Genomic DNA, 25,581 nt, shown 5'->3' on the forward strand with positions numbered 1-25,581 from the left:
GTTCAGCGACTGTTTCCTGAACACAATTAAAAGAGTGAATCTGACCTGCAATTCCCCCTAAAGAAGTTTCTGGCGGCGGCGGCGGCGGCGGCTGGCGCGGGTATGAAAGGAAATTGAAGCTGACATCACGGCTGACAGACTGAAGCTTTCAAGAAGGTGCCAGCAAATACATGCTTCGTTTTCGCTATATTTCGTTCTTAATCCTGTGGGAGTCGACAAGCATACAAAGACTCTTTTTACCTCGGTGTTATGAACGGGGATGTCGCGTCGTGCAGATGGGTTGTCAGCTTTCGCGACTAACCCTTTCACATCTTTGGAGTACATTGGCTTTGCGCGGTGAGAAAGGCAGCGCAGACAATACGGCGATTGTTGGCGTCGTGTTTCTCTTGCTCGTTAAGTGGAAATGGTGAGAAGAACACGGGCGAAAACATGAGGTGTCGGTTCATATTGACATGTTTTTATGAGGACAGAATCTATGGCTGCTGCGAACTGATATTAAATAGGTGGTTAAAGAAGTGGAGCTGACCCTGGTTGGTCATTTTTTTATTGTGTAAATTAGTGCAGGCATGTCACCAGTAGCCCGAACTCCGTTATAAAGCCGGATTCTTTGCCAACTGGCGAACCCTGCATGTTGAAAACTTTGCAAAACACAAAATAAAAAATAAAGCAAATTTTGTTCGAGTGGCTCCATATACCTGTTACCGTGAGGGGTTAAGAAGACAACGTCACTCTTAAATCTTCAGAAATTGTGCTTCCTGTTAGGCCTGTAACGCCAGCAGGCTATGTTTGGCATGCCTCTTGGGGTGGATGAGAAACTAACATAGTTGATTTCATTGCTATCACTTGCAGTGCATGTTGAAAACTTCGATGAAAGGTCCACTGAAAGTTTTCTTTGTTGACTTAGATGGGAAAACGATATATCGCGAGAAATCGGCAGGAACAGTAAATTCGTGCAGCTCCCAGTGGTACGTGCTCCGCCACGAATGTGGTCAGGTGACATGAAGCATTCTAGCCGCTATTTGGGGACGTTACGACATAAAACGTTGATGGTGTGGGCAGTTCCCTAGCTAGAATTTCAGACTTAAAGACAGCTGAAAGAGTCCGTAAAACTCTAAACATGTCGCTTTTTTTAAACAACTGTTTACAAAATTGAAACAGGACCAGTGCGCAGTACGCGCCAATTTCCGGCTCTGTTCATCATCATCATCAGCCTAAATACGCCCACTGCAGGACAAAGGCCTCTCCCATGTCTCTGCAATTAACCCTGTCATTTGCCAGCTGCGCACACCCTATGCCCGCAAACACTCATATAAAACTTGAATTAAATACGTTAGTAGCTGCACGACGGCGTTTTCTCGGCACCAGCCGGTGGACACTATGATCCAAGTTTAGAGTTTTATTCAGACGTAAAGCAAGTTGCATTCTGCATGCTGCATGTCAGCATAGTCAGTGTCAGCGTTATGACAAGCTCATATCATGGTGTGGGATGAGAGAACTCGGACGGTCCTGTCATGCTATTGTCTTGATAGCGAGACTATGTTACTCACTGAACAGTGTGGCCTTATTGCCTGTTACCTGGAGGTGGGCGGTGACTTCCATATGAGATTCTGTGGTCTGAACAGAAAGATAGACGTGCTCGGGACATGACGTGCGTTAGCCTGTGCTTAATGTGGCGATATTCTTTTGCACACTTCAGCAGAAAGACTACGTTCCAAACCACTTCCCACTATTTCAGCATCCGTGTGTTCGTAGTAAGTGCGTCATCAATCCTTCACACGGCATGAAAGATTGCGACTTGAGAGCGCAAACAACGAAGCCTAAAGTATTGCAAAACTCTCATTGCTCTCTACCCTGAAGGGAAATGTATGCTTATAGAAGGCAAGAAAAGTGACGAACGACAAAGGTTTATGAAATAGATTGCGTTTCAAGCGCGCAGTGTTCTGTACTTCCTATTATATACAGTTTTCGAGCGAAGCTGTCTTTGTGAAGGAAATATGAATTCTCAGTGTCTGGAGCTAACCTAAGGAAGATTGGAAGGATGTCGTGCAGCGCGAGCGCCTTACTGCGGACGTGTAATACTTACGCTGCAGGGTAAGGGCGACAAAATTTGGCTGCAAGCGAGCGTCCATGTGGTGACTGGGAAAATGTACCTGCAATGTTGGTACTTAGCGCGTTGAGTTGCGTGAGGCACTTGAAGTCCTGTAATTGAAGGTATACTGACTTGAACTTCTTTATTTGCACATTTTAATGTACATATGCCCACACGGTGAGACAGAATGAAGCAGGTGGAGCATACTTTCTTACCGAGCCTTTACATCGGGCCGCTCTCCACTTACTTGAGAGATAAGAAATTTAGTATAGCCCGAGTTATCAATGACTATAATTTGTGCACATAACTCAGACATGCAGAGTCATGAAAGTAAATTCAGGCCAATATTTATAAGGAGAAAAAACTGGATAGAATAATACATCACAACTACTATGTTTTCAGGAAACGTGTTGTAGTAAAACTTATAAAAAACGCCGTGGAAAACCGGTGAATGGCAGTGCAAGAAATTAGTTATATAATAACGTGAGACTCACATCCTAGTTTTTCGTGCAAATAATCAGAAACAAGCGGAAATTCGGAAAACTATTTCGGACACCACTGCAACATCAGAAAAGTATTCTATTTTTTTGAACAGCAAATAGTCTTTCTACTGACATTATAAAATACCGATGAGTACGTAAAACACATTGCAGATACCTCGGCCCCATCGCGTTCCAAGAGGCAATGGGCAACTGCACCTCGATCGCAGCGCAGCAGTCTGTGGCGTGGCTTCACGTCCCTTTAAGCTGACCCCGCACGCACTGTTCTCGGCACTTCTTATCACTCAAGAACATTGCACGAGGCGCAAGGCATCGTCGCTTCTTGAGGAAACCCACCGAGGCCACGTAGCACTTGTTGGACGAGTGGGTGGCGAAGTAGGGAAACCTGCGGTGGACGGCAACCGGCGTGAGGCTGTTATGCATGACACGACAGCCTGAAGCTCTGCTATGAGCAGGATTTGTTTCACAGATTGACTAGCGAAAACAAGAAGAATCGACAGGGCGAGCGGTACATCAACGATAAACAACTTCTTATTGATAACCTTTTCCTCTGGAATAGCAATTTCCTGCTTTCATTAAGCACTTTTTAAGGCTGCAATGAACCAGATACTTCGGTGACACCTTGTTTCCATGAAAGAAATATATGCGACGCATGTGAAGGATTTAAATTCTCCGCATTTGATGTTTTACCAACGAATAAAAAAATCGCTCGCATACGACCTCACGTCTGCTTCGGCTTCGTGGCAGTGAGGAGTCCCAACAGGGCTGTTGTGAACACGCCACCTCGCTTTCCACAAATTATGGGCGCGCCAGTTGGACTCATAAAAAGTGCATAACGTTACTCCGATCGCTGTGTTTCTTCAAGCAGCTGAAGATCGGGGGCCTATTTTTTAGCCTTTTTTTGGCACTGATCAGACCCGGGTGAGAGTGTTTGCCAGCTCTCTGCCCTGAAGTCACAGACGGAAGCTTTCATCGGTAAAAGGGGCAAAAGGAAAGAAAGGAAAAATAAGGTTTACAAAAGGCGACCCAAGTTAACGTGTAAGCAGACCACTTTGTGTTTTTGGTGCATCGTCATCATGAAGTAGGGGGGACGTATTTTTTAGCCTTTTTCTGGCACTGATCAGACCCGGGTGAGAGTGTTTGCCAGCTCTCTGCCCTGACGTCACAGACGGAAGCTTTCAGCGGCAAAAGGGGCAAAAGGAAAGAAAGGAAAAATAAGGTTTACAAAAGGCGACCCAAGTTAACGTGTAAGCAGACCACTTTGTGTTTTTCGTGCATCGTCATCATGATGTAGGGGGCCGTATTTTTTTAGCCTTTTTCTGGCACTGATCAGACCCGGGTGAGAGTGTTTGCCAGCTCTCTGCCCTGACGTCACAGACGGAAGCTTTCAGCGGTAAAAGGGGCAAAAGGAAAGAAAGGAAAAATAAGGTTTACAAAAGGCGACCCAAGTTAACGTGTAAGCAGACCACTTTGTGTTTTTGGTGCATCGTCATCATGAAGTAGGGGGGCCGTATTTTTTTAGCCTTTTTCTGGCACTGATCAGACCCGGGTGAGAGTGTTTGCCAGCTCTCTGCCCTGACGTCACAGACGGAAGCTTTCAGCGGTAAAAGGGGCAAAAGGAAAGAAAGGAAAAATAAGGTTTACAAAAGGCGACCCAAGTTAACGTGTAAGCAGACCACTTTGTGTTTTTTGTGCATCGTCATCATGAAGTAGGGGGGCCGTATTTTTTTAGCCTTTTTCTGGCACTGATCAGACCCGGGTGAGAGTGTTTGCCAGCTCTCTGCCCTGACGTCACAGACGGAAGCTTTCAGCGGTAAAAGGGGCAAAAGGAAAGAAAGGAAAAATAAGGTTTACAAAAGGCGACCCAAGTTAACGTGTAAGCAGACCACTTTGTGTTTTTGGTGCATCGTCATCATGAAGTAGGGGGGCCGTATTTTTTTAGCCTTTTTCTGGCACTGATCAGACCCGGGTGAGAGTGTTTGCCAGCTCTCTGCCCTGACGTCACAGACGGAAGCTTTCAGCGGTAAAAGGGGCAAAAGGAAAGAAAAGAAAAATAAGGTTTACAAAAGGTGACCCAAGTTAACGTGTAAGCAGACCACTTTGTGTTTTTGGTGCATCGTCATCATGAAGTAGGGGGGCCGTATTTTTTTAGCCTTTTTCTGGCACTGATCAGACCCGGGTGAGAGTGTTTGCCAGCTCTCTGCCCTGACGTCACAGACGGAAGCTTTCAGCGGTAAAAGGGGCAAAAGGAAAGAAAGGAAAAATAAGGTTTACAAAAGGCGACCCAAGTTAACGTGTAAGCAGACCACTTTGTGTTTTTGGTGCATCGTCATCATGAAGTAGGGGGGCCGTATTTTTTTAGCCTTTTTCTGGCACTGATCAGACCCGGGTGAGAGTGTTTGCCAGCTCTCTGCCCTGACGTCACAGACGGAAGCTTTCAGCGGTAAAAGGGGCAAAAGGAAAGAAAGGAAAAATAAGGTTTACAAAAGGCGACCCAAGTTAACGTGTAAGCAGACCACTTTGTGTTTTTGGTGCATCGTCATCATGAAGTAGGGGGGCCGTATTTTTTTAGCCTTTTTCTGGCACTGATCAGACCCGGGTGAGAGTGTTTGCCAGCTCTCTGCCCCGACGTAAAAGGGGCAAAAGGAAAGAAAGGAAAAATAAGGTTTACAAAAGGCGACCCAAGTTAACGTGTAAGCAGACCACTTTGTGTTTTTGGTGCATCGTCATCATGAAGTAGGGGGGCCAAATTTTTTTAGCCTTTTTCTGGCACTGATCAGACCCGGGTGAGAGTGTTTGCCAGCTCTCTGCCCTGACGTCACAGACGGAAGCTTTCAGCGGTAAAAGGGGCAAAAGGAAAGAAAGGAAAAATAAGGTTTACAAAAGGCGACCCAAGTTAACGTGTAAGCAGACCACTTTGTGTTTTTCGTGCATAGTCATCATGAAGTAGGGGGGCCGTATTTTTTTAGCCTTTTTCTGGCACTGATCAGACCCGGGTGAGAGTGTTTGCCAGCTCTCTGCCCTGACGTCACAGACGGAAGCTTTCAGCGGTAAAAGGGGCAAAAGGAAAGAAAGGAAAAATAAGGTTTACAAAAGGCGACCCAAGTTAACGTGTAAGCAGACCACTTTGTGTTTTTGGTGCATCGTCATCATGAAGTAGGGGGGCCGTATTTTTTTAGCCTTTTTCTGGCACTGATCAGACCCGGGTGAGAGTGTTTGCCAGCTCTCTGCCCTGACGTCACAGACGGAAGCTTTCAGCGGTAAAAGGGGCAAAAGAAAAGAAAGGTAAAATAAGGTTTACAAAAGGCGACCCAAGTTAACATGTAAGCAGACCGCTTTGTGTTTTTGGTGCATCGTCATCATGAAGTAGGGGGGCCGTATTTTTTTGGCCTTTTTCTGGCACTGATCAGACCCGGGTGAGAGTGTTTGCCAGCTCTCTGCCCTGACGTAAAAGGGGCAAAAGGAAAGAAAGGAAAAATAAGGTTTACAAAAGGCGACCCAAGTTAACGTGTAAGCAGAACACTTTGTGTTTTTGGTGCATCGTCATCATGAAGTAGGGGGGCCGTATTTTTTTAGCCTTTTTCTGGCACTGATCAGACCCGGGTGAGAGTGTTTGCCAGCTCTCTGCCCTGACGTCACAGACGGAAGCTTTCAGCGGTAAAAGGGGCAAAAGGAAAGAAAGGAAAAATAAGGTTTACAAAAGGCGACCCAAGTTAACGTGTAAGCAGACCACTTTGTGTTTTTGGTGCATCGTCATCATGAAGTAGGGGGGCCGTATTTTTTTAGCCTTTTTCTGGCACTGATCAGACCCGGGTGAGAGTGTTTGCCAGCTATCTGCCCTGACGTCACAGACGGAAGCTTTCAGCGGTAAAAGGGGCAAAAGGAAAGAAAGGAAAAATAAGGTTTACAAAAGGCGACCCAAGTTAACGTGTAAGCAGACCACTTTGTGTTTTTGGTGCATCGTCATCATGAAGTAGGGGGGCCGTATTTTTTTAGCCTTTTTCTGGCACTGATCAGACCCGGGTGAGAGTGTTTGCCAGCTCTCTGCCCTGACGTCACAGACAGAAGCTTTCAGCGGTAAAAGGGGCAAAAGGAAAGAAAGGAAAAATAAGGTTTACAAAAGGCGACCCAAGTTAACGCGTAGGCAGACCGCTTTGTGTTTTTGGTGCATCGTCATCATGAAGTAGGGGGGCCGTATTTTTTTAGCCTTTTTCTGGCACTGATCAGACCCGGGTGAGAGTGTTTGCCAGCTCTCTGCCCTGACGTCACAGACGGAAGCTTTCAGCGGTAAAAGGGGCAAAAGGAAAGAAAGGAAAAATAAGGTTTACAAAAGGCGACCCAAGTTAACGTGTAAGCAGACCACTTTGTGTTTTTCGTGCATCGTCATCATGAAGTAGGGGGGCCGTATTTTTTTAGCCTTTTTCTGGCACTGATCAGACCCGGGTGAGAGTGTTTGCCAGCTCTCTGCCCTGACGTCACAGACGGAAGCTTTCAGCGGTAAAAGGGGCAAAAGGAAAGAAAGGAAAAATAAGGTTTACAAAAGGCGACCCAAGTTAACGTGTAAGCAGACCACTGTGTTTTTGGTGCATCGTCATCATGAAGTAGGGGGGCCGTATTTTTTTAGCCTTTTTGTGGCACTGATCAGACCCGGGTGAGAGTGTTTACCAGCTCTCTGCCCTGACGTCACAGACGGAAGCTTTCAGCGGTAAAAGGGGCAAAAGGAAAGAAAGGAAAAATAAGGTTTACAAAAAGCGACCCAAGTTAACGTGTAAGCAGACCACTTTGTGTTTTTGGTGCATCGTTATCATGAAGTAGGGGGGCCGTATTTTTGTAGCCTTTTTCTGGCACTGATCAGACCCGGGTGAGAGTGTTTACCAGCTCTCTGCCCTGACGTCACAGACGGAAGCTTTCAGCGGTAAAAGGGGCAAAAGGAAAGAAAGGAAAAATAAGGTTTACAAAAGGCGACCCAAGTTAACGTGTAAGCAGACCACTTTGTGTTTTTGGTGCATCGTCATCATGAAGTAGGGGGGGCCGTATTTTTTTAGCCTTTTTCTGGCACTGATCAGACCAGGGTGAGAGTGTTTGCCAGCTCTCTGCCCTGACGTCACAGACGGAAGCTTTCAGCGGTAAAAGGGGCAAAAGGAAAGAAAGGAAAAATAAGGTTTACAAAAAGCGACCCAAGTTAACGTGTAAGCAGACCACTTTGTGTTTTTGGTGCATCGTCATCATGAAGTAGGGGGGCCGTATTTTTTTAGCCTTTTTCTGGCACTGATCAGTCCCGGGTGAGAGTGTTTGCCAGCTCTCTGCCCTGACGTCACAGACGGAAGCTTTCAGCGGTAAAAGGGGCGAAAGGAAAGAAAGGAAAAATAAGGTTTACAAAAGGCGACCCAAGTTAACGCGTAAGCAGACCACTTTGTGTTTTTGGTGCATCGTCATCATGAAGTAGGAGCCCTATTCTTTTAGCCTTTTTCTGGCACTGATCAGACCCGGGTGAGAGTGTTTGCCAGCTCTCTGCCCTGACGTCACAGACGGAAGCTTTCAGCGGTAAAAGGGGCAAAAGGATAGAAAGGAAAAATAAGGTTTACAAAAGGCGACCCAAGTTAACGTGTAAGCAGACCACTTTGTGTTTTTGGTGCATCGTCATCATGAAGTAGGGGGGCCGTATTTTTTTAGCCTTTTTCTGGCACTGATCAGACCCGGGTGAGAGTGTTTGCCAGCTCTCTGCCCTGACGTCACAGACGGAAGCTTTCAGCGGTAAAAGGGGCAAAAGGAAAGAAAGGAAAAATAAGGTTTACAAAAGGCGACCCAAGTTAACGTGTAAGCAGACCACTTTGTGTTTTTGGTGCATCGTCATCATGAAGTAGGGGGGCCGTATTTTTTAAGCCTTTTTCTGGCACTGATCAGACCCGGGTGAGAGTGTTTGCCAGCTCTCTGCCCTGACTTAAAAGGGGCAAAAGGAAAGAAAGGAAAAATAAGGTTTACAAAAGACGACCCAAGTTAACGTGTAAGCAGACCACTTTGTGTTTTTGGTGCATCGTCATCATGAAGTAGGGGGGCGTATTTTTTTAGCCTTTTTCTGGCACTGATCAGACCCGGGTGAGAGTGTTTGCCAGCTCTCTGCCCTGACGTCACAGACGGAAGCTTTCAGCGGTAAAAGGGGCAAAAGGAAAGAAAGGAAAAATAAGGTTTACAAAAGGCGACCCAAGTTAACGTGTACGCAGACCACTTTGTGTTTTTGGTGCATCGTCATCATGAAGTAGGGGGGCCGTATTTTTTTAGCCTTTTTCTGGCACTGATCAGACCCGGGTGGTGAGAGTGTTTGCCAGCTCTCTGCCCTGACGTCACAGACGGAAGCTTTCAGCGGTAAAAGGGGCAAAAGGAAAGAAAGGAAAAATAAGGTTTACAAAAGGCGACCCAAGTTAACGTGTAAGCAGACCACTTTGTGTTTTTGGTGCATCGTCATCATGAAGTAGGGGGCCGTATTTTTTTAGCCTTTTTCTGGCACTGATCAGACCCGGGTGAGAGTGTTTGCCAGCTCTCTGCCCTGACGTCACAGACGGAAGCTTTCAGCGGTAAAAGGGGCAAAAGGAAAGAAAGGAAAAATAAGGTTTACAAAAGGCGACCCAAGTTAACGTGTAAGCAGACCACTGTGTTTTTGGTGCATCGTCATCATGAAGTAGGGGGGCCGTATTTTTTTAGCCTTTTTCTGGCACTGATCAGACCCGGGTGAGAGTGTTTACCAGCTCTCTGCTCTGACGTCACAGACGGAAGCTTTCAGCGGTAAAAGGGGCAAAAGGAAAGAAAGGAAAAATAAGGTTTACAAAAGGCGACCCAAGTTAACGTGTAAGCAGACCACTTTGTGTTTTTGGTGCATCGTCATCATGAAGTAGGGGGGCCGTATTTTTTTAGCCTTTTTCTGGCACTGATCAGACCCGGGTGAGAGTGTTTGCCAGCTCTCTGCCCTGACGTCACAGACGGAAGCTTTCAGCGGTAAAAGGGGCAAAAGGAAAGAAAGGAAAAATAAGGTTTACAAAAGGCGACCCTAGTTAACGTGTAAGCAGACCACTTTGTGTTTTTGGTTCATCGTCATCATGAAGTAGGGGGGCCGTATTTTTTTAGCCTTTTTCTGGCACTGATCAGACCCGGGTGAGAGTGTTTGCCAGCTCTCTGCCCTGACGTCACAGACGGAAGCTTTCAGCGGTAAAAGGGGCAAAAGGAAAGAAAGGAAAAATAAGGTTTACAAAAGGCGACCCAAGTTAACGTGTAAGCAGACCACTTTGTGTTTTTGGTGCATCGTCATCATGAAGTAGGGGGGCCGTATTTTTTTAGCCTTTTTCTGGCACTGATCAGACCCGGGTGAGAGTGTTTGCCAGCTCTCTGCCCTGACGTCACAGACGGAAGCTTTCAGCGGTAAAAGGGGCAAAAGGAAAGAAAGGAAAAATAAGGTTTACAAAAGGCGACCCAAGTTAACGTGTAAGCAGACCACTTTGTGTTTTTCGTGCATCGTCATCATGAAGTAGGGGGGCCGTATTTTTTTAGCCTTTTTCTTGCACTGATCAGACCCGGGTGAGAGTGTTTGCCAGCTCTCTGCCCTGACGTCACAGACGAAAGCTTTCAGCGGTAAAAGGGGCAAAAGGAAAGAAAGGAAAAATAAGGTTTACAAAAGGCGACCCAAGTTAACGTGTAAGCAGACCACTGTGTTTTTGGTGCATCGTCATCATGAAGTAGGGGGGCCGTATTTTTTTAGCCTTTTTCTGGCACTGATCAGACCCGGGTGAGAGTGTTTGCCAGCTCTCTGCCCTGACGTCACAGACGGAAGCTTTCAGCGGTAAAAGGGGCAAAAGGAAAGAAAGGAAAAATAAGGTTTACAAAAGGCGACCCAAGTTAACGTGTAAGCAGACCACTTTGTGTTTTTCGTGCATCGTCATCATGAAGTAGGGGGGCCGTATTTTTTTAGCCTTTTTCTGGCACTCATCAGACCCGGGTGAGAGTGTTTGCCAGCTCTCTGCCCTGACGTCACAGACGGAAGCTTTCAGCGGTAAAAGGGGCAAAAGGAAAGAAAGGAAAAATAAGGTTTACAAAAAGCGACCCAAGTTAACGTGTAAGCAGACCACTTTGTGTTTTTGGTGCATCGTCATCATGAAGTAGGGGGGCCGTATTTTTTTAGCCTTTTTCTGGCACTGATCAGTCCCGGGTGAGAGTGTTTGCCAGCTCTCTGCCCTGACGTCACAGACGGAAGCTTTCAGCGGTAAAAGGGGCGAAAGGAAAGAAAGGAAAAATAAGGTTTACAAAAGGCGACCCAAGTTAACGTGTAAGCAGACCACTTTGTGTTTTTGGTGCATCGTCATCATGAAGTAGGAGCCCTATTCTTTTAGCCTTTTTCTGGCACTGATCAGACCCGGGTGAGAGAGTTTGCCAGCTCTCTGCCCTGACGTCACAGACGGAAGCTTTCAGCGGTAAAAGGGGCAAAAGGATAGAAAGGAAAAATAAGGTTTACAAAAGGCGACCCAAGTTAACGTGTAAGCAGACCACTTTGTGTTTTTGGTGCATCGTCATCATGAAGTAGGGGGGCCGTATTTTTTTAGCCTTTTTCTGGCACTGATCAGACCCGGGTGAGAGTGTTTGCCAGCTCTCTGCCCTGACGTCACAGACGGAAGCTTTCAGCGGTAAAAGGGGCAAAAGGAAAGAAAGGAAAAATAAGGTTTACAAAAGGCGACCCAAGTTAACGTGTAAGCAGACCACTTTGTGTTTTTGGTGCATCGTCATCATGAAGTAGGGGGGCCGTATTTTTTAAGCCTTTTTCTGGCACTGATCAGACCCGGGTGAGAGTGTTTGCCAGCTCTCTGCCCTGACTTAAAAGGGGCAAAAGGAAAGAAAGGAAAAATAAGGTTTACAAAAGACGACCCAAGTTAACGTGTAAGCAGACCACTTTGTGTTTTTGGTGCATCGTCATCATGAAGTAGGGGGGCGTATTTTTTTAGCCTTTTTCTGGCACTGATCAGACCCGGGTGAGAGTGTTTGCCAGCTCTCTGCCCTGACGTCACAGACGGAAGCTTTCAGCGGTAAAAGGGGCAAAAGGAAAGAAAGGAAAAATAAGGTTTACAAAAGGCGACCCAAGTTAACGTGTACGCAGACCACTTTGTGTTTTTGGTGCATCGTCATCATGAAGTAGGGGGGCCGTATTTTTTTAGCCTTTTTCTGGCACTGATCAGACCCGGGTGGTGAGAGTGTTTGCCAGCTCTCTGCCCTGACGTCACAGACGGAAGCTTTCAGCGGTAAAAGGGGCAAAAGGAAAGAAAGGAAAAATAAGGTTTACAAAAGGCGACCCAAGTTAACGTGTAAGCAGACCACTTTGTGTTTTTGGTGCATCGTCATCATGAAGTAGGGGGGCCGTATTTTTTTAGCCTTTTTCTGGCACTGATCAGACCCGGGTGAGAGTGTTTGCCAGCTCTCTGCCCTGACGTCACAGACGGAAGCTTTCAGCGGTAAAAGGGGCAAAAGGAAAGAAAGGAAAAATAAGGTTTACAAAAGGCGACCCAAGTTAACGTGTAAGCAGACCACTTTGTGTTTTTCGTGCATCGTCATCATGAAGTAGGGGGGCCGTATTTTTTTAGCCTTTTTCTGGCACTCATCAGACCCGGGTGAGAGTGTTTGCCAGCTCTCTGCCCTGACGTCACAGACGGAAGCTTTCAGCGGTAAAAGGGGCAAAAGGAAAGAAAGGAAAAATAAGGTTTACAAAAGGCGACCCAAGTTAACGTGTAAGCAGACCACTGTGTTTTTGGTGCATCGTCATCATGAAGTAGGGGGGCCGTATTTTTTTAGCCTTTTTCTGGCACTGATCAGACCCGGGTGAGAGTGTTTACCAGCTCTCTGCTCTGACGTCACAGACGGAAGCTTTCAGCGGTAAAAGGGGCAAAAGGAAAGAAAGGAAAAATAAGGTTTACAAAAGGCGACCCAAGTTAACGTGTAAGCAGACCACTTTGTGTTTTTGGTGCATCGTCATCATGAAGTAGGGGGGCCGTATTTTTTTAGCCTTTTTCTGGCACTGATCAGACCCGGGTGAGAGTGTTTGCCAGCTCTCTGCCCTGACGTCACAGACGGAAGCTTTCAGCGGTAAAAGGGGCAAAAGGAAAGAAAGGAAAAATAAGGTTTACAAAAGGCGACCCAAGTTAACGTGTAAGCAGACCACTTTGTGTTTTTGGTGCATCGTCATCATGAAGTAGGGGGGCCGTATTTTTTTAGCCTTTTTCTGGCACTGATCAGACCCGGGTGAGAGTGTTTGCCAGCTCTCTGCCCTGACGTCACAGACGGAAGCTTTCAGCGGTAAAAGGGGCAAAAGGAAAGAAAGGAAAAATAAGGTTTACAAAAGGCGACCCAAGTTAACGTGTAAGCAGACCACTTTGTGTTTTTGGTGCATCGTCATCATGAAGTAGGGGGGCCGTATTTTTTTAGCCTTTTTCTGGCACTGATCAGACCCGGGTGAGAGTGTTTGCCAGCTCTCTGCCCTGACGTCACAGACGGAAGCTTTCAGCGGTAAAAGGGGCAAAAGGAAAGAAAGGAAAAATAAGGTTTACAAAAGGCGACCCAAGTTAACGTGTAAGCAGACCACTGTGTTTTTGGTGCATCGTCATCATGAAGTAGGGGGGCCGTATTTTTTTAGCCTTTTTCTGGCACTGATCAGACCCGGGTGAGAGTGTTTGCCAGCTCTCTGCCCTGACGTCACAGACGGAAGCTTTCAGCGGTAAAAGGGGCAAAAGAAAAGAAAGGAAAAATAAGGTTTACAAAAGGCGACCCAAGTTAACGTGTAAGCAGACCACTTTGTGTTTTTCGTGCATCGTCATCATGAAGTAGGGGGGCCGTATTTTTTTAGCCTTTTTCTGGCACTCATCAGACCCGGGTGAGAGTGTTTGCCAGCTCTCTGCCCTGACGTCACAGACGGAAGCTTTCAGCGGTAAAAGGGGCAAAAGGAAAGAAAGGAAAAATAAGGTTCACAAAAGGCGACCCAAGTTAAAGTGTAAGCACACCACTTTGTGTTTTTGGTGCATCGTCATCATGAAGTAGGGGGGCCGTATTTTTTTAGCCTTTTTCTGGCACTGATCAGACCCGGGTGAGAGTGTTTGCCAGCTCTCTGCCCTGACGTCACAGACGGAAGCTTTCAGCGGTAAAAGGGGCAAAAGGAAAGAAAGGAAAAATAAGGTTTACAAAAGGTGACCCAAGTTAACGTGTAAGCAGACCACTTTGTGTTTTTGGTGCATCGTCATCATGAAGTAGGGGGGCCGTATTTTTTTAGCCTTTTTCTGGCACTGATCAGACCCGGGTGAGAGTGTTTGCCAGCTCTCTGCCCTGACGTCACAGACGGAAGCTTTCAGCGGTAAAAGGGGCAAAAGGAAAGAAAGGAAAAATAAGGTTTACAAAAGGCGACCCAAGTTAACGTGTAAGCAGACCACTGTGTTTTTCGTGCATCGTCATCATGAAGTAGGGGGGCCGTATTTTTTTAGCCTTTTTCTGGCACTGATCAGACCCGGGTGAGAGTGTTTGCCAGCTCTCTGCCCTGACGTCAAAGACGGAAGCTTTCAGCGGTAAAAGGGGCAAAAGGAAAGAAAGGAAAAATAAGGTTTACAAAAGGCGACCCAAGTTAACGTGTAAGCAGACCACTGTGTTTTTGGTGCATCGTCATCATGAAGTAGGGGGGCCGTATTTTTTTAGCCTTTTTCTGGCACTGATCAGACCCGGGTGAGAGTGTTTACCAGCTCTCTGCCCTGAAGTCACAGACGGAAGCTTTCAGCGGTAAAAGGGGCAAAAGGAAAGAAAGGAAAAATGAGGTTTACAAAAGGCGACCCAAGTTAACGTGTAAGCAGACCACTTTGTGTTTTTGGTGCATCGTCATCATGAAGTAGGGGGGCCGTATTTTTTTAGCCTTTTTTTGGCACTGATCAGACCCGGGTGAGAGTGTTTGCCAGGTCTCCGCCCTGACGTCACAGACGGAAGCTTTCAGCGGTAAAAGGGGCAAAAGGAAAGAAAGGAAAAATAAGGTTTACAAAAGGCGACCCAAGTTAACGTGTAAGCAGACCACTTTGTGTTTTTGGTGCATCGTCATCATGAAGTAGGTGGGCCGTATTTTTTTAGCCTTTTTCTGGCACTGATCAGACCCGGGTGAGAGTGTTTGCCAGCTCTCTGCCCTGACGTCACAGACGGAAGCTTTCAGCGGTAAAAGGGGCAAAAGGAAAGAAAGGAAAAATAAGGTTTACAAAAGGCGACCCAAGTTAACGTGTAAGCAGACCACTTTGTGTTTTTGGTGCATCGTCATCATGAAGTAGGGGGGCCGTATTTTTTTAGCCTTTTTCTGGCACTGATCAGACCCGGGTGAGAGTGTTTGCCAGCTCTCTGCCCTGACGTCACAGACGGAAGCTTTCAGCGGTAAAAGGGGCAAAAGGAAAGAAAGGAAAAATAAGGTTTACAAAAGGCGACCCAAGTTAACGTGTAAGCAGACCACTTTGTGTTTTTCGTGCATCGTCATCATGAAGTAGGGGGGCCGTATTTTTTTAGCCTTTTTCTGGCACTCATCAGACCCGGGTGAGAGTGTTTGCCAGCTCTCTGCCCTGACGTCACAGACGGAAGCTTTCAGCGGTAAAAGGGGCAAAAGGAAAGAAAGGAAAAATAAGGTTTACAAAAGGCGACCCAAGTTAACGTGTAAGCAGACCACTTTGTGTTTTTGGTGCATCGTCATCATGAAGTAGGGGGGCCGTATTTTTTTAGCCTTTTTCTGGCACTGATCAGACCCGGGTGAGAGTGTTTGCCAGCTCTCTGCCCTGACGTCACAGACGGAAGCTTTCAGCGGTAAAAGGGGCAAAAGGAAAGAAAGGAAAAATAAGGTTTACAAAAGGCGACCCAAGTTAACGTGTAAGCAGACCACTTTGTTTTTGGTGCATCGTCATCATGAAGTAGGGGGGCCGTATTTTTTTAGCCTTTTTCTGGCACTGATCAGACCCGGGTGAGAGTGTTTGCCAGCTCTCTGCCCTGACGTCACAGACGGAAGCTTTCAGCGGTAAAAGGGGCAAAATGAAAGAAAGGAAAAATAAGGTGTACAAAAGGCGACCCAAGTTAACGTGTAAGCAGACCACTTTGTGTTTTTCGTGCATCGTCATCATGAAGTAGGGGGGCCGTATTTTTTTAGCCTTTTTCTGGCACTGATCAGACCCGGGTGAGAGTGTTTGCCAGCTCTCTGCCCTGACGTCACAGACGGAAGCTTTCAGCGGTAAAAGGGGCAAAAGGAAAGAAAGGAAAAATAAGGTTTACAAAAGGCGACCCAAGTTAACGTGTAAGCAGACCACTGTGTTTTTGGTGCATCGTCATCATGAAGTAGGGGGGCCGTATTTTTTTAGCCTTTTTGTGGTACTGATCAGACCCGGGTGAGAGTGTTTACCAGCTCTCTGCCCTGACGTGACAGACGGAAGCTTTCAGCGGTAAAAGGGGCAAAAGGAAAGAAAGGAAAAATAAGGTTTACAAAAAGCGACCCAAGTTAACGTGTAAGCAGACCACTTTGTGTTTTTGGTGCATCGTCATCATGAAGTAGGGGGGCCGTGTTTTTTTAGCCTTTTTCTGGCACTGATCAGACCCGGGTGAGAGTGTTTACCAGCTCTCTGCCTTGACGTCACAGACGGAAGCTTTCAGCGGTAAAAGGGGCAAAAGGAAAGAAAGGAAAAATAAGGTTTACAAAAGGCGACCCAAGTTAACGTGTAAGCAGACCACTTTGTGTTTTTGGTGCATCGTCATCATGAAGTAGGGGGGCCGTATTTTTTTAGCCTTTTTCTGGCACTGATCAGACCCGGGTGAGAGTGTTTGCCAGCTCTCTGCCCTGACGTCACAGACGGAAGCTTTCAGCGGTAAAAGGGGCAAAAGGAAAGAAAGCGACCCAAGTTAACGTGTAAGCAGACCACTTTGTGTTTTTGGTGCATCGTCATCATGAAGTAGGGGGGCCGTATTTTTTTAGCCTTTTTCTTGCACTGATCAGTCCCGGGTGAGAGTGTTTGCCAGCTCTCTGCCCTGACGTCACAGACGGAAGCTTTCAGCGGTAAAAGGGGCAAAAGGAAAGAAAGGAAAAATAAGGTTTACAAAAGGCGACCCAAGTTAACGTGTAAGCAGACCACTTTGTGTTTTTGGTGCATCGTCATCATGAAGTAGGGGGGCCGTATTCTTTTAGCCTTTTTCTGGCACTGATCAGACCCGGGTGAGAGTATTTGCCAGCTCTCTGCCCTGACGTCACAGACGGAAGCTTTCAGCGGTAAAAGGGGCAAAAGGAAAGAAAGGAAAAATAAGGTTTACAAAAGGCGACCCAAGTTAACGTGCAAGCAGACCACTTTGTGTTTTTGGTGCATCGTCATCATGAAGTAGGGGGGCCGTATTTTTTTAGCCTTTTTCTGGCACTGATCAGACCCGGGTGAGAGTGTTTGCCAGCTCTCTGCCCTGACGTCACAGACGGAAGCTTTCAGCGGTAAAAGGGGCAAAAGGAAAGAAAGGAAAAATAAGGTTTACAAAAGGCGACCCAAGTTAACGTGTAAGCAGACCACTTTGTGTTTTTGGTGCATCGTCATCATGAAGTAGGGGGGCCGTATTTTTTAAGCCTTTTTCTGGCACTGATCAGACCCGTGTGAGAGTGTTTGCCAGCTCTCTGCCCTGACGTAAAAGGGGCAAAAGGAAAGAAAGGAAAAATAAGGTTTACAAAAGGCGACCCAAGTTAACGTGTAAGCAGACCACTTTGTGTTTTTGGTGCATCGTCATCATGAAGTAGGGGGGCCGTATTTTTTTAGCCTTTTTCTGGCACTGATCAGACCCGGGTGAGAGTGTTTGCCAGCTCTCTGCCCTGACGTCACAGACGGAAGCTTTCAGCGGTAAAAGGGGCAAAAGGAAAGAAAGGAAAAATAAGGTTTACAAAAGGCGACCCAAGTTAACGTGTAAGCAGACCACTTTGTGTTTTTGGTGCATCGTCATCATGAAGTAGGGGGGCCGTATTTTTTTAGCCTTTTTCTGGCACTGATCAGACCCGGGTGAGAGTGTTTGCCAGCTCTCTGCCCTGACGTCACAGACGGAAGCTTTCAGCGGTAAAAGGGGCAAAAGGAAAGAAAGGAAAAATAAGGTTTACAAAAGGCGACCCAAGTTAACGTGTAAGCAGACCACTTTGTGTTTTTGGTGCATCGTCATCATGAAGTAGGGGGGCCGTGTTTTTTTAGCCTTTTTCTGGCACTGATCAGACCCGGGTGAGAGTGTTTGCCAGCTCTCTGCCCTGACGTCACAGACGGAAGCTTTCAGCGGTAAAAGGGGCAAAAGGAAAGAAAGGAAAAATAAGGTTTACAAAAGGCGACCCAAGTTAACGTGTAAGCAGACCACTTTGTGTTTTTGGTGCATCGTCATCATGAAGTAGGGGGGCCGTATTTTTTAAGCCTTTTTCTGGCACTGATCAGACCCGGGTGAGAGTGTTTGCCAGCTCTCTGCCCTGACGTAAAAGGGGCAAAAGGAAAGAAAGGAAAAATAAGGTTTACAAAAGGCGACCCAAGTTAACGTGTAAGGAGACCACTTTGTGTTTTTGGTGCATCGTCATCATGAAGTAGGGGGGCCGTATTTATTTAGCTTTTTTCTGGCACTGATCAGACTCGGGTGAGAGTGTTTGCCAGCTCTCTGCCCTGACGTCACAGACGGAAGCTTTCAGCGGTAAAAGGGGCAAAAGGAAAGAAAGGAAAAATAAGGTTTACAAAAGGCGACCCAAGTTAACGTGTAAGCAGACCACTTTGTGTTTTTCGTGCATCGTCATCATGAAGTAGGGGGGCCGTATTTTTTTAGCCTTTTTCTGGCACTCATCAGACCCGGGTGAGAGTGTTTGCCAGCTCTCTGCCCTGACGTCACAGACGGAAGCTTTCAGCGGTAAAAGGGGCAAAAGGAAAGAAAGGAAAAATAAGGTTTACAAAAGGCGACCCAAGCTAACGTGTAAGCAGACCACTTTGTGTTTTTGGTGCATCGTCATCATGAAGTAGGGGGGCCGTATTTTTTTAGCCTTTTTCTGGCACTGATCAGACCCGGGTGAGAGTGTTTGCCAGCTCTCTGCCCTGACGTCACAGACGGAAGCTTTCAGCGGTAAAAGGGGCAAAAGGAAAGAAAGGAAAAATAAGGTTTACAAAAGGCGACCCAAGTTAACGTGTAAGCAGACCACTTTGTGTTTTTGGTGCATCGTCATCATGAAGTAGGGGGCCGTATTTTTTTAGCCTTTTTCTGGCACTGATCAGACCCGGGTGAGAGTGTTTGCCAGCTCTCTGCCCTGACGTCACAGACGGAAGCTTTCAGCGGTAAAAGGGGCAAAAGGAAAGAAAGGAAAAATAAGGTTTACAAAAGGCGACCCAAGTTAACGTGTAAGCAGACCACTTTGTGTTTTTGGTGCATCGTCATCATGAAGTAGGGGGGGCCGTATTTTTTTAGCCTTTTTCTGGCACTGATCAGACCCGGGTGAGAGTGTTTGCCAGCTCTCTGCCCTGACGTCACAGACGGAAGCTTTCAGCGGTAAAAGGGGCAAAAGGAAAGAAAGGAAAAATAAGGTTTACAAAAGGCGACCCAAGCTAACGTGTAAGCAGACCACTTTGTGTTTTTGATGCATCGTCATCATGAAGTAGGGGGGCCGTATTTTTTTAGCCTTTTTCTGGCACTGATCAGACCCGGGTGAGTGTGTTTGCCAGATCTCTGCCCTGACGTCACAGACGGAAGCTTTCAGCGGTAGAAGGGGCAAAAGGAAAGAAAGGAAAAATAAGGTTTACAAAAGGCGACCCAAGTTAATGTGTAAAGCAGACCACTTTGTGTTTTTCGTGCATTGTCATCATGAAGTAGACATTGACAACTGCAATGAAATTTGCGCCGTGCCACCCGGCTCCACCATCGCTCAAATAACATTGACGTTTCCGACAGTAGTACTGTTCGAGTGCTCAAGATGGCCGCAGTGGAGAAGATTAACACAAAATTACGTGGACGACTGCCTTATTTTGGTAGGAAAGACAGCTGAGCAGCTCGCCTGGGTAAATGGCGTGAATAACTTCGCATTTCCCCCACACAGAAAGCAAGAGTTTAGGAGCAAAGATATTCGTTTTATCGAACTATTAGGGCAAATTTGGTGTGCCTAGTTTTTTTTTGTCGGCTTCAGTATTTTTGTGCAACGCTAGCTTAGTGCAGGCGGGAGCCAATGAGTCGGATATTTTTTTTTTTTTCAGAAAGATAGCGCTGCGTTAACAATACGGACACGCGGGACCAGCGATACCTTCAATACCATCTCATCATAGTTGTCGCCATTTGCGGTAGGCAACACGCATGCTCACCGTAATTAGGATGGTGGTGATTAGCTTCCAGCACTTGCACCTTTTCAAATGAAAGGCTGGGTGGCCGATAATGCATTCGTCGGTATTCCTGTCGCTCCGACCCTAATGTTCGTAATGCACTGATAATAGTTAAGACACAGGCCGATGCAGTTGTTTTCCTTCTGGCTCATGCGCCACTGCTACGTCAAAGTGCCTGTAGTGCGGATGCATATCATCTGTTTATACTCACGTTTCATTTCTGAAAAGTTAGGTGCTCTGGCGACTGAGCACCGCCGCCCATTTGAAGTTCCGCTTTCTTAAACATGCGTTTAATTGTGCGGTAACTGTAGAATATTGCGAGATATTGTTTTGATGATTTGATAGAAATGTTCTAAACTTTCAATGCGTAGCAAAATCTTCGTCTTAATGTTTGTCTTGCACTCGTACCGAATAGTTAAGATTGCCATATAGACTGAGCATCCGCCTCGCATGCGGGAGGTGCGGGGTTCTATCCCCAGTGCCGCCGGGTGCCCACCGATGATTCAATGTGTACAAGGTTTCCCCTTGCTTGGGTCACGGCTTCTTTAGGGTTAAGTGCTTGGAAAACGGTTCGTTGACCCCTTCTTGAGTAAAACAAAAAAAAACTTGTGCTATGGAGCTCTCCGGCCACAGATGCGCTTCCGCCTTAAAAATTAATCATCATGAAGAGTGTCATAGAAAACAAATAGGGTGCGCTTCTGACGATAAATAGCAGATAACTAGAAGCGTGGTGAGGAGATATCGGCGGGAATATTAATTGTTATGATGCAATATCAAGATATTCGAAAAAAAACGGCGTTTGTAAACAACTTCCCGTTAAAAAATGCGCTTGCCCGGAATTTTCTTGGCATGCTGCTGCGCATGCACGTATCCGTTTTTAATTATGCGGTTGACTTTTGCGATATGGTGCTGCAGGTAACCCTCGCCGCAGGAACTCACGTTTTTGTCAGCACATGAGCCAGTACACAAAGGACTGAATGCTCGGTCTTGGTAACGGAGTGTGTGTCTGCCAGAAGAACAGCAATAAATTGGGTCGTCGGAAGACTTGAACACAGAGATCCCCCAACCGTTCGATTCGGTGCCGCATAGTCGCGTGGCGCCGACCTGCAGCACCTGGGGCCCCATAAGGAAGCCGATCAGGTGTCGCCGTCTCACCTGAGTACATCAGGGCTGCATGTCGCTGCTGGTCCGGGACCGACGGGACATGGCTCACCGGAAGAGCCGTTCGTCTTGGGCGGCGGCGGAATACACCTTTGGGCGCAGTCTCGGCGGCTGGCAAACACGAAGCTACTATTGGGCGCCGGACAGAGGCCGTCGGGGAAGGGCCAACGCAAGCAGCGGTTGCCATCGAAGATGGCCCACGTCGGCTTCACGTCAAGCCTGCGCTCAAGTTTTGATTCGAAAACCTTCACAACGCTAGTTAAAGCAGTCGTAGCGTAGGTCGGAGAATAACCTTGAACGACCTTCAGCCCAACCGTGTTAGCCGCGTATCACCATACGTGGTACACAGTTATGGTGTCGAACCCTTGACCCCTTACCTTACCAGTTATCTTTAGTTGATCTTTGGGTTGACCTTTGACTTTAAGAACATCTGATGGGATGATGTGAAGCCATGACATGACATGACTTCCGATGGGGATGTCGAGAGACCATGCGCTACCACGTGACTGCCATGTGGTCGTGTGGGTATATATATAACGGCTGTCGCGAGCGTGTACCGGAGCTGCCATGGACGAGCCTCAGACGCTTAGCAAGCGTCCTCGCTTTTCGCTGAACTCCAGGGTTAGCCAAGTTAAGCCCTTGCCAATTTTTTTTATGGAAGGCCTTGTAGATCGAATGAGAGGTCCACATGACGCAGTGCTGCTCAACCAATGGCTTTAGTGACATTAGTACAAGGGACCTATTATAAATTCGCAAATCCCTCTGCTACTGCCAATTTACTGGCACCAGTTTACTCATATGAGGTCACCCTCGATGAGCTTTTTTGACGGCGTTGGCATTGCAGCGGCTTCCACGCCGGCCGAAACACCCCATATCCTCGTGTGTCTCGTGAGAGAGGTCGCTCTTCATACGAAGTCGCAATATATCTGCGCGGTGATTGCTTGCTTTGAGCGCATAGCCCTTGTCGCGTATCATCTGCGAAAGTTTAAACTACTTTTCTACTATTCTGTCTAACGTTCGCAACCATACCGACATACTTACTGCGGTTGGCTCCTCCATGGCTGCCAAATATTTTAAGGCTCATAAGTTGAGCGAATTTTTCTCGACACTCTGGGATAAATCACCGCCTCTGGCCTCCATGAATAACATATGACGGCTTCCCGCAAACAGATTAGTGTGGAATTCTACCGGGATATGGGTTCTTGCTGTCAATGGGATCGTTCTCACATGGATCATATATTTCGATCACACAATGACAAGTAAACACAGGAAAATTCAGGACTGTCGTGGAAATTCTTTACGATGAGCAATGCGCCTACAGAGCAAATATGAATATAAAGCCCCCGCGATACACTGCATTCGAGAACGATTACACCGTCAAAAAGTATGGTGCTCCTCAACGGCCATCATGCGGTCACCACTCTCATCATCATCATCATCTTTTCTTTATCTCTTGAGGGCCCCTAAGGGGGTATTACACAAGGTGGGAGCAAAAAAGGAAGTACAATGTAATAATGTCCCATAACAGAAAAGTCAGCAATGTGTCGAGCCCTCATGGATGGCACCTGTCAGTTGTAAAGGTCACTGGGTCAAACATCAAAAATACTATTAACTCATACGGTTGCACGCAGTTTCCATGACGAGGAATTTCAATCCCGTGAATTCCCTGAAACCAGTGATGACAGAACTCACAAATTTTTTTAACAAAATGCGGTGCTATAAAGGTAACGTTGAATTAAGAAATGCTCCCTGATAACGACATTTTCCCATATATTTCGGTTACGTATTTTTTTAGTGACAGCATTCAATAATTTTCAAAAACACTTTTCCCACCAAAAAGAAATAGTATCTCAGCGACGCGAGAAAGAACACTCGCTGCGAAAAGCGTAGCGTACTTGCAGAAGAAACCACGGAGCTCGAAGTCTTCTCTGCCTTCGGCTTCTTCGTTCCTGCACATTGGCGCTCACCGCGACAGCAAGCAGCTTTAATCTACTGCAGGAAAAAATTCTTCCGGGAAACTTCTGGGGGATTTGAGCTATCTTGGCTCCCTGGGTAACTGCTGAGCGACTTATTAAACAGCTCAAGGAATTCTGAAACGTCTAGATGCGTATTTCACGACCTACCGAGCACTTTTGTGATAATAAAACATGTTTCGTTTAGTTCTGACACTAAAATTGTATTCTAGCTTGAAAAATTCGTCAATGAAATAATAGAGAGAAATTTCACAAATAAAAGGTAGTAAAAAAAACTAGTAGACACAGGAGAAAGAGATGTGCTCACCAGGTGCAAGGCGCGAAGAGAGGACCGGTCGAGCACACTTCAGGCTTCTCGCCGTACTCGTTTCGCAGCGCGCATGCGCGGTGGCACTGCTCCGCCGTGGCGAACCGGTCGGGGCTCCGGTTGCACACGCGCACATGGTCCGTCACGGTGAACACGCACGTGTCGGTGCTGGCCCGGTAGTGGTACAGGTGGTACAGCACGCCGCAGAACCGGTACATGCCCTCGCCGCACCTGCTCTGCGACTGTGGACGCGAGAGAGAGCAGTGAAAGGGGATAGAAGAGCACCGCACGTGGGGTCACATTAGTCCCGTTTTCGTCCCCCAAGCTTCGAATCTGACTTCGAAAATCTCGTCAGTCACTCGGGATAAAAAAAATATCCCTGTGTGAGCAACAACTAGGAGAAGGTGCCCTGAAGAAAGGTAGCTATCGAAGTTAAGGGCACGAGGGTACAGTGGTCATAAAGAAACAGTATTTTGGGTGGACAACGAGTGCGAAGTGCAGGAAAATATGCGGAAAAAATAATGGGCTCAGGATTTTCGTATGGCAGCATGGTTATGCACACGAAGAGGCAAAAGCAGGGGCGGTTGGATGATTGGCATCAGACGTTCACGGCAAAACCTGTGCGGGCGGACACGGGCTGAGCTCCGCTACGGAAGGGAGGAAATTCCGAACAAAATTAGTTTCAAGGAACCCATTAAAAAGAACTAATAAATTGGGTGAGAAGGATATCTGTGCACGAAAAAAAGCTAATGCACAAAAAATAATCTCTAATTCAACGGAAGCACAACACAAATTATGTCAGCAGAAAAAAAAACCAGCTGGGGCTGTTAAAAGAAGGCCCAGATATTACGAAGGGAATCCATTGGGGTAATTCAAAAGGTCGATAAAGCTGGATTAAAACGCTATGTTGAGAGAATTTGCACAAGTACACGATTCATGAATGACATGTGGAAATACTTGTGCAATAATTGAACGTATTCTGCTTGGGGGTCAAATGTCGAACTAACGTTTATCAGAACTTTTTCTTTCCGCATGTCATATCTGTTTGGAACAAGCTCCCCAAAAATGCCATTGACTGCTCATCTGGGGAAACGTTTCGTACTTTACTTCAAAGAATCACTTTATCTTAGATTTGTACCATTTAATGTACGCGTGTGTCTGGCTGATTTTTCTGTATTTGATGGCTGTTCCGTGTGTTGTTTGGATGTCTCATCGCCTGACTATGGCACTTGAAATGCTTGATTTCGTTGTACATCCCCCCTGTAATAATGCCTTCGGACGCTGCAGGTATCTGTGAATAAATAAAGAAATTATGTCCATCCTGGTATAGATGAGATCCTAGTTGAGCTTACAGATCTTTTAGGATTTAGGGATAGTAGAAAAGAACGAACACATCTACAGGAGAAAAAAATGGCTGGATCATTGGTGGAATAAAAGTAAGGAAAACAGGCAAGCAAACTGTTTAAAAAGAAGTGCTATTTAAAAACAGCAAAAGAAAAATTCGGCACTCACTGACCAGGAACCATTGATTCTGAGAATAAAATGGCCAAAAGAGCCTAAAAACTTCATTAGGTGTAGCCGCTACCACCCCGTTTCAATGGGCAGGATCGACGCAGTGCCCGACCAACGAGTTAATTGTCCAAGACTACTGAGACGCGATGACGATGCGCATTTCGTGTGACTGCTTATATAGTCGCCACAAAGCCGCAGCAAACGCAAGCTGAAATCTTTTAATAAACTTCGCAGATCCTAGGTATTTAAAAGGCCAGGGTCTGTGTCTGCGTTTAGGTGGCCCCTTTGACTTTTTTTCCTACTAAGCTTTACGATCAGTAGGAGCGTAGTAGTAGTAGGACTGGCAGCCAGCTAGGAGTGCCATTTAGCGGCTCTAGAATAAAGGAAATGCTGACCAATGATTTTGAGGCAAAATACTGAAATAGAAAAGAGAAACATTTTTAATATGAGCCTATAAAGCCAATCTGATTCCTTTTAAATCACTGCCTTCTCATTCGATGCAGTTGTGTGCCCACCTGTCTAAAAGCTTCACAGTGGCTACGGAATAGTGGCGTGCCACTGAACAAAGGACACTTTGTTGCGCTTGTGCTGTGTGTGTGTACTTTGCTCTGTGGTTGTTCTTTGCGCAGTTGAAAATGAACTTCCAGATCACCAACGCTCATGCTCAGTAAGC

General features: G+C 46.5%; 1 protein-coding gene across 1 annotated transcript in view; it reads right to left on the reverse strand.

Annotated features, from left to right (window-relative positions):
* Positions 1-2,805: 2,805 nt before the first annotated feature.
* The window catches only part of LOC144097817 (uncharacterized), a 30,324-nt gene continuing 7,548 nt past the window's right edge, over positions 2,806-25,581 (reverse strand). The window contains exons 5-7 of the mRNA XM_077630443.1: positions 23,397-23,638; positions 21,111-21,335; positions 2,806-2,974 (exon numbers count right to left, since the gene is read on the reverse strand). Coding sequence (XP_077486569.1) covers positions 2,821-2,974; positions 21,111-21,335; positions 23,397-23,638 — 621 coding nt within the window. The 3' untranslated portion in view covers positions 2,806-2,820. The remainder of the gene's footprint in view (positions 2,975-21,110; positions 21,336-23,396; positions 23,639-25,581) is intronic.

Source organism: Amblyomma americanum, chromosome 7 (assembly GCF_052857255.1).
Source record: "Amblyomma americanum isolate KBUSLIRL-KWMA chromosome 7, ASM5285725v1, whole genome shotgun sequence".
NCBI classification, from domain to species: domain Eukaryota; kingdom Metazoa; phylum Arthropoda; class Arachnida; order Ixodida; family Ixodidae; genus Amblyomma; species Amblyomma americanum.